Source organism: Lepisosteus oculatus, chromosome 18, assembly GCF_040954835.1.
Source record: "Lepisosteus oculatus isolate fLepOcu1 chromosome 18, fLepOcu1.hap2, whole genome shotgun sequence".
NCBI classification, from domain to species: domain Eukaryota; kingdom Metazoa; phylum Chordata; class Actinopteri; order Semionotiformes; family Lepisosteidae; genus Lepisosteus; species Lepisosteus oculatus.
This window is the reverse complement of record NC_090713.1, coordinates 13,600,107-13,608,056: the sequence shown is the minus strand read 5'-3', so window position 1 is coordinate 13,608,056 and position 7,950 is coordinate 13,600,107. Positions and strand designations below refer to the sequence as shown.

The 7,950-nt window shown below is 38.8% G+C and overlaps 1 protein-coding gene across 1 annotated transcript; it reads right to left on the bottom strand.

The window, feature by feature from the left end:
• Positions 1-4,342: 4,342 nt before the first annotated feature.
• Positions 4,343-7,726, bottom strand: LOC107076122 (ribonuclease inhibitor). The gene is made up of 3 exons (XM_069180134.1): positions 7,668-7,726; positions 6,590-6,763; positions 4,343-4,520 (listed from the first exon to the last, which is right to left on the bottom strand). The coding sequence occupies exons 1-3, from the start codon at positions 7,724-7,726 to the stop codon at positions 4,343-4,345; spliced, it is 411 nt and encodes a 136-aa protein (XP_069036235.1).
• Positions 7,727-7,950: the final 224 nt, after the last annotated feature.

Sequence of the window (7,950 nt, the reverse complement as noted above, 5' to 3'; positions counted from 1 at the left end):
ATGGAGAACAAGATGGACGAGTTAAGCCATTAGAGGGATTGTTGTATTCTCTGTCTCGCCGAGACCTGGCTGACCCCCAATACACCTGACTCAGCTGTTCACCTTGACAGATCCTCCACCTATCGTATGGATTGCTCTGGTTCGGCTGGTAGTGTATGTCTAATGATAGACAACTCTTAGTGTTCCGATGTGAATGTTTTGAAGCAGTTTTGCTCTCGGGAAGGCTGGAAGTATCGCTAAGGATACCAATAATCCTGGTTTCTCACTTTTCTCCCCCTTCCCTCTGGTAAGTGTTAAAGGAGCATAGAGGCAAGTATGTCCAGATTCAGAGACAGTTCTTTCCACAAACTGTCAGAATACTGAACGCTACCCCTACCACTGGCTCACACCGATTTATTTTCTAAGATGTATGTAATTTAACTTGTTGTTGCTGCTGCTTTTCTGTTTGTTTTTGGTGTTAATGTGTTTGTAGTGGAGCATACTTGTAATGAAAGTTAGAGGGCTGTAATTGCTGTATTTTGGGCCCTCTAATGGTGATCAGTGGTAGCGCATTAGTTTTTATCTGCTGTGTCACAGAGAGAAATCTGTACAGGCTGTATCCCCATTCAAGTTTCCAATGAGTGTCAGGGAGAGACGACAGATGACATCAGTGCAAAGACTGTACAGAGCTTTCCCTCAGCTGTGTCCAGAGATCGTTCCTCTAAAGTACAAGACTGTAGGAATGTTTGTATCTGTTTAACTTACATTTGGGACCCCTAAAACATTTGCCAGAAGGAAGAGGTTGATATTCAGAATTGAGGATGTGGGAAGGATCTGATATAATTTCTTCTGCCTGTTTGATTATGGATTTTTCAAAGATTGTCTGCAGGGAGGGATGCTGTTCCATGACCTTCAAAGCTGTCTGGATGAGGTGGTTAATTTGTGATTTAAAATGAACTGATAGATTACCAAACCACACTATTATACCATATCTAATAATGCTTTCGATTACAGTGTGGTAAAAGAGCAGAATTACTTCCTGTCGAACCCCAAACACTCTAACTCTTTGAAGGAAATATATGTGCTGCTGAATTTTGGAGCAAACACTCTCCACATGAGTAGTCAAGCACAGGTTACTGTCTATGTGTACACATAAGTACTTATATGAATCAACCTGAGTGATAAGTTAATTGTGGGTTACTACATCTGAGTGATCACCATCTGCTCTGGGATCAAAAACGATTTCTTTAGTTTTTTTTTAAATTCAGAATTAGGCTATTGTTGTCACACCATTGCACAAATCTTTGGATTTTAGACCTATACAGAAGAGCTGCTTCTTCTGTGCATTGAGCCATGTACAGCTGTATCATCTGAGAATTTGAAGATGAAGTTGCTTTGACTACTGCTTGTACAATCATTTGTATAAAGTGTGAACAGAACTGGAGAACTCACATAGACCTGAGGGTCACCTGTGCCAATGGATCTTGATTCCGAAAGAAAGAGTTTTATTGACCTGCTGACATACTGTGTACGGTTTGTTAAAAATGAGTGATACCATCTTATAATGTAATGGTTAACGGACATTTGCTTCAACTTGAATATCAATAGATGGGGATGCAGCATATTAAATGCAGAGCTAAAGTCCACAAACAGCATCCGAGCATAGGCATTGGGGTCCTCTAGGTGTTTAAGAACCAGATGCATAATGCTGTTGATTGCATCATCTGTGCCCCGCCGGTGTTTATATGCAAACTGATATGGATCCAGTACAGTGTTCACTTCTGAGCCCAGCATAGATACCATAATCCTCTCAAAGCATTTCATCACAACAGACGTCAGTGCTACCAACCTGTAGTCATTATTATCTGAGGGACAGGGCTTTCTGGGTATTGGCATGATTATTGCTTTTTTCCACAGCACTGGAACAGAGTGAGAGTCAGCAGACTTCTGAAAGACAGGGCACCATGCTGGTGTTAATTCCTCTGCGCAATTTTTTAAAAGAGAGGCAGAGATGCCATCAGGGCCTGTTGCCATTTTGGCACATATGTGCTTGAAACACTGTGTGGTCATCTGTGGAATTATTACAAGCCTACCTGCACTACTGTCTGCTGTAATAGTATCTGATATATAATAATAGTATCTAATATACTATCACCTGCACCAGAGAAGTCCTGTGTATCAAACCTCAGATAAGTCAGTCAGATCATTTGCTTTAGCCAGCTCATCCATTGTATGGATGCTCTTCTTTGAAGAATTCATGTTTGTGACTGTTTTCATTGTTTGCCACAGCCTCCTGGAGTTCATTGTTTCAAAGTCCCTCTCCATTGTCTCCTTGTTTTGATTCTTTGCATTCCTGAGTTTTAGTTTAAGCTCTTATTGCACTAATTTCAGTCACACTTCATCCTGGTTTTTAAAAGTGAGTCTTTTACGGTTGATGCAGGCTATTACATCCTTAGTTATATATGATTTATTATTTGGGTAAACTGTTATGCTTTTCAAGAGGCACATCAGAGGGGTGACCCTACATTAACAGCATCCCCCGAGATGTAGCGCAGATAGAATCTGATGTGAATATCTGCTTGTACACTGCAGGGAATACAGTCCCAAAGTAGCTCACATCCAGTCCACACAACGCCAGCAGCCCTGGTCCATGTCCATCAGGTGTTGTAACTGGGAGACACTGGTTCAGACCAGTCTGCTGGTAAAGAATAAGAAGGGACCCAGTTCTGTCTCCATTCTAGTATTGTGGCTGATGGGTTGTTTAAGAGGGAGAGACAAAGTGGAGCAGTGGTTAACATGGCTGTATCTCGGTTTTTCTTCCCTCCCAAATAAATCTAGATTGAAGTTTGCCCTGAAATTTGACTTTATCTGACATTACAGGGATAAGTTTATACTGTCAGCTAATTGACAAAGAAGGCAGTATAGCATTTGAAAACCATCAATATCACTTTTAATAAACAATTATCCAATTCAGGGTCACAGAGCCTGTCCCAGGAAGCACTGGACACAAGGCAGGATTGAACCCCGGACAGGATGCCAGTCTATCAAAGGGCACACACTCACACCAGTGCCAGCTTTCCCAGAAGCCTATTAACCTGCCAGCACATTTGTGGACTGTGGGAGAAAACTGGAACACCACACAAACATGGGGAGAACATACAAACTCCATACAGACAGCACCTCAGGTCTGGAATTTAACCCAGAGCCCCAGTGTGATATCTCCTGCACTGAGCTGATGGAAGCAGTAAACTGGAGACTGAATCCAGGCACAGGCTCTGCTGGAAGCAAGCAGGGGAGGCAGGAGAAAGTGAAACTAGTGACACAATCGATAAGGCAGGGGTTCAGCTGAGAGGAACTGATTAAAGCACCAGGGAGAGTCTGAAGGAGAGTTGTTTAACATGCAGGGTTCAAAGCACAGGGATCAGTCCAAGACATGGTCAAACAGGCAAGGTCAAAGCACAGAGAGAGAGGAGAAAATACTGAGGACACTCAGTTTGGAAGAAGTAAATGTGACTCTAAGATGAGAGATTAACAAAAAAATAAATTTCGCAAACCTAACTTACTTCCAGAGCTACATCCTTTTAGATGTACAGTATGTACAATATCAGAAAACAGAGGGGGAATACTCAAGAGTTAAAAGTAATATGCAAAAGAGAAAAGGAGATTGGCAATTCCACAGCATATGAAGAATCTAAAACCATTCCAATCTGCATAAATCCACCAATTCACATTCATGGAGAGAATGTGAGTAAAAAAATAATATTCAATATTGGAAGAAACATAAACTGCTGGAAGAATGGTTGGGAACACCTGGCATATCCTAAACATTTTTTGGTATGAAAATAAATTGGGGAAGTATTCTGAAAAACAAATATTAAAAAAATCCTCATTAGGAGTCCTTTTTCTTCTGGGACAAACACCAGATTAACTGCCTTCAGAGGCAGAGAGATACTTGTTAAGAACTGTCAGAACTGTAGCCATGAAATAAATCACTAGATACTGGTCAATGCTGGACAGACCTTGTTCAAATGAAGAAAGATTCTATGAATGAAATCTCATGAAGAATATTACCCACAGAATTCTTAACCTAAAACAACATATATATATATGTGTAAAAAAGACGGGCAAAATAGGAAAGATTGCATATTGAATCTCTCAGTAATGAGATATTAACAAATAACAATAGTCACAAACAAGAACTTGTATAAAATTGCGTAGCAGTTTTTTGTCTTTGTATATGCCTGGCTTCTTTCTTGTTTTGTAATTCCTAATTGTGGATGCATGTGAAAAAGGCAATATTCTGTGTCTCATTCTGTGTACCTAAATAAAAAAAAACAAAAACAAAGAAATCACCAGTGTTCACTTACTTCAGTGTTGTTAATTTACAGTTGGGATCCTTCAGAGCTGCAGACAGCAGTTTAACTCCTGAATCCCCCAGGTTATTCTTATTCAGATCCAGCTCTCTCAGACTGGAGTGTTGAGACTGAAGAGCAGAGGCCAGATCTTCACAACATCTCTCTGTTAGTTCACATACCTTCATCCTGCAGACAAAAAGACAGGAGCACAGCTGAACATCTGCACAGCTCATCCACATCTTTCTTTCCAAGTTTTCACTACAACACCCAGCTCAGCAGTAATATACAACATCATGTCATTATCCATCTCAGAGTGTCTGTGGATGGGGATGATGAAGATAACAGCTGCTTCAAAATTTGGGTTCCAGAAGGAAGAAGAAAGATGAGAAGAAACTGTCAGGAAGGGAGACAGTGGGAAACAGGGAGTCACATGGAGCTACAATGAAAAGGGAAACAGAAAGACTTTGACTTTTAAATATAATAAAAATTGCTGTACATGTATTATTACATTTTCTTATTACATCATCGTATAGTTATAACATTGGTTGTTATTGTTTGTTCTTCAAATGGTTTATTAATCCCAAATGTAAATTAGCAACACAGGAGTAAGTTAACTGGAGACCTTTTATTGTTATTTGTAGATATGTTGAGAAAAAAAATCAATTTAAAGAAAATAAACCATTTGAAGAAGAAAAACAAGCAGGGTTTTTATAACACATCAAAAAATACAAATAATACATAATAATAATATTAAAAAATAACTAGCATACACACTACCCCTATGTATTGTACTAAACCCCCTAAAAAAGAAAAGAAAAAGAATATGATCATGAAACTAAACAAACCCCACCCCTCCCACAAATATACAACAAGGAACACTTTTTACACATGAAAGACTCTCTACACAGACTCTCACATGTAACATAGTCCAAACACACCGACACCTTCAAACAAGAATCTCTACAGTTTAACTTGAGGAATTCAAGAGAGATCCTGCTCTTCATCAACCTCTTAAACACTCTTCTCCTCTACAGACCCTCAACTTGAGACTGTGTTTATCCTGCTGTTGTAGAAGAGGAGTTGGGTCTGGCCCAGCAGAAAGTGCTCTGGGTACAATTCTCTTCTTATTGACATAACTCACCCTGAACACAACAGCAGGGCACCTAAGGGCCAGACTAAGTTTAGAGAAGAGACTCAACATGGGAGTCAGACAGGAGCAGGTGCTATAGCAGTGAAGGTGTGCCTGTCTCTCAGCACAGAAGTGTAACCATAACCAGAGGTATAACATTAAATTCATACAGTATATAATACATGGGATGACCTCGGTTCTTAATGTGACCGATGTTGTGTCCCACTTCAGTCAATTGCACAAAAAATGAAACTTTTAATTTGGCAGTGCCTCCACCGGAAAATAGGTAGATTGGTAAGTTTTGCATACCTAACTTACTTCCAGAGCTACATCCTTTCAGATGTACAGTATGTACAATATCAGAAAACAGAGGAGGAATACACAAGAGTTAAAAGTGAGACACAAATGAGAAAAGGAGATTGGCACTTCCACAGCAATTGAAGAATCTAAAACCATTCAAATCTGCATAAATCCACCAATTCACATTCATGGAGAGAATATGAGTAAAAAAATAATATTCAATATTGTAAGAAACATAAACTGCTGGAAGAATGGCTGGGGACACCTGCCATATCCTAAACATTTTTTGGTATGAAAATAAATTGGGAAAATATTCTGAAAAACAAATATTTTTAAAAAATCCTTGTTAGGAGTCCTTTTTCTTCTGAGACAAACACCAGATGAGCTGCTTTCAGAGGCAGAAAAGACTTGTTTAGAACTGTCGGAACTGCAGCCATGAAATAAATCACTAGAAACTGGTCAAAGCTGGACAGACCTTGTGTTCAAATGAAGAACAACTCTATGAATGAAATCTCATGAAAAATATTACCCACAGAATTTTAAACCAAAAACTAAATATACTGTACATGTGTGTGTAAAAAAGATGGACAAAATAGGAAAGATTGCATATTGAATCTCTCAGTAATTAGATATTAACAAATAACAATAGTCACAAACAACAACTTGTATAAAATTGCATAGCAGTTTTTTGTCTTTCTATATGCTTGGCTTCTTTAATAGTTTTGTAATTCCTAGGTGTGGATGCACGTGAAAAAGGCAATATTCTGTGTCTCAGCATACCTAAATAAAACCTTAAAAAACAAAGAAATGTCCAGTGTTCACGTACTTCAGTGTTGTTAATTTACAGTTGGGATTCCTCAGAGCTTCAGACAACAGTTTCACGCCTGAATCCCCCAGGTTATTCTCACTCAGATCCAGCTCTCTCAGGCTGGAGTGTTGAGACTGAAGAACAGAGGCCAGATCTTCACAACATCTCTCTGTTAGTCCACAATTCACCATCCTGCAGACAAAAAGACAGGAGCACAGCTGAACATCTGCACAGCTTATCCACATCTTTCTTTCCAAGTTTTCACTACAACACCCAGCTCAGCAGTAATATACAACATCATGTCATTATCCATCTCAGAGTGTCTGTGGATGGGGATGATGAAGATTACAGCTGCTTCAAAATTTGGGTTCCAGAAGGAAGAAGAAAAATGAGAAGAAACTGTCAGGAAGGGAGACAGTGGGAAACAGGGAGACACATGGAGCTACAATGAAAAGGGAAACAGAAAGACTTTGACTTTTAAATATAATACAAATTGCTGTACATGTATTATTACATTTTCTTATTACATCATCGTATAGTTATAACATTGGTTGTTGTTTTTTCTTCTTCAAATGGTTTATTAATCCCAAGTGTAAATTAGCAACACTGGAGTAAGTCAACTGGAGACTTTTTATTGTTATTTGTAGATATGTTGAGAAAAACAATTCCATTTGAAGAAAATAAACCATTTGAAGAAAAAAACAAGCAGGGTTTTTATAACACATCAAATAATACAAATAATACATAATAATAATATTAAAAAATAACTAGCATACACACTACCCCTATATACTGTACTAAACCCCCTAAAAAAGAAAAGAAATAGAACATGATCATGAAACTAAACAAACCCCACCCCTCCCACAAATATACAACACGGAACACTTTTACACTGACACCTTCAAACAAGAATCTCTACAGTTCCACTAGAGGAATTCAGGAGAGATCCTGCTGTTCACCAACCTCTTAAACACTCTTCTCCTCTACAGACCATCCACTTGAGACTGTGTTTATCCTGCTCTTGTAGAAGAGGAGTTGGGTCTGGCCCAGCAGAAAGTGCTCTGGGTACAATTCTCTTCTTATTGACATAACTCACCCTGAACACAACAGCAGGCAGCTGAGGGCCAGGCTAAGTTTAGAGAAGAGACTCAACATGGGAGTTGGGTTGCAATTTGAAAAAAGTCAAAAACCGCACTCAAAATGCAATTTAGAGCTTTCTGGCAAGAGGAGACACCCAAATTAATAATGTAACATGCCACTGTTTGTGCATGAACAAGGTTATACTGCTATTTCCTTAAAATAATCCTAATTACGCGATATTTAATATATATTAAAGGCAATATATTTTATATATCGCCTTTAAAGGTGGCTTCTCAAAA

What these genes read in the sequence shown, in the direction of transcription:
- LOC107076122 (XM_069180134.1), bottom strand. Translation starts at nt 7,726, where the DNA reads ATGTTGAGTCTCTTCTCTAAACTTAGCCTGGCCCTCAGCTGCCTGCTG. An exon ending in TGCCTGCTGTTGTGTTCAGG is followed by an intron (nt 6,764 to 7,667) that starts GTGAGTTATGTC and finishes TTTTGTCTGCAG; the next exon opens with GATGGTGAATTGTGGACTAA. An exon ending in TGTAAATTAACAACACTGAA is followed by an intron (nt 4,521 to 6,589) that starts GTACGTGAACAC and finishes TTTTGTCTGCAG; the next exon opens with GATGAAGGTATGTGAACTAA.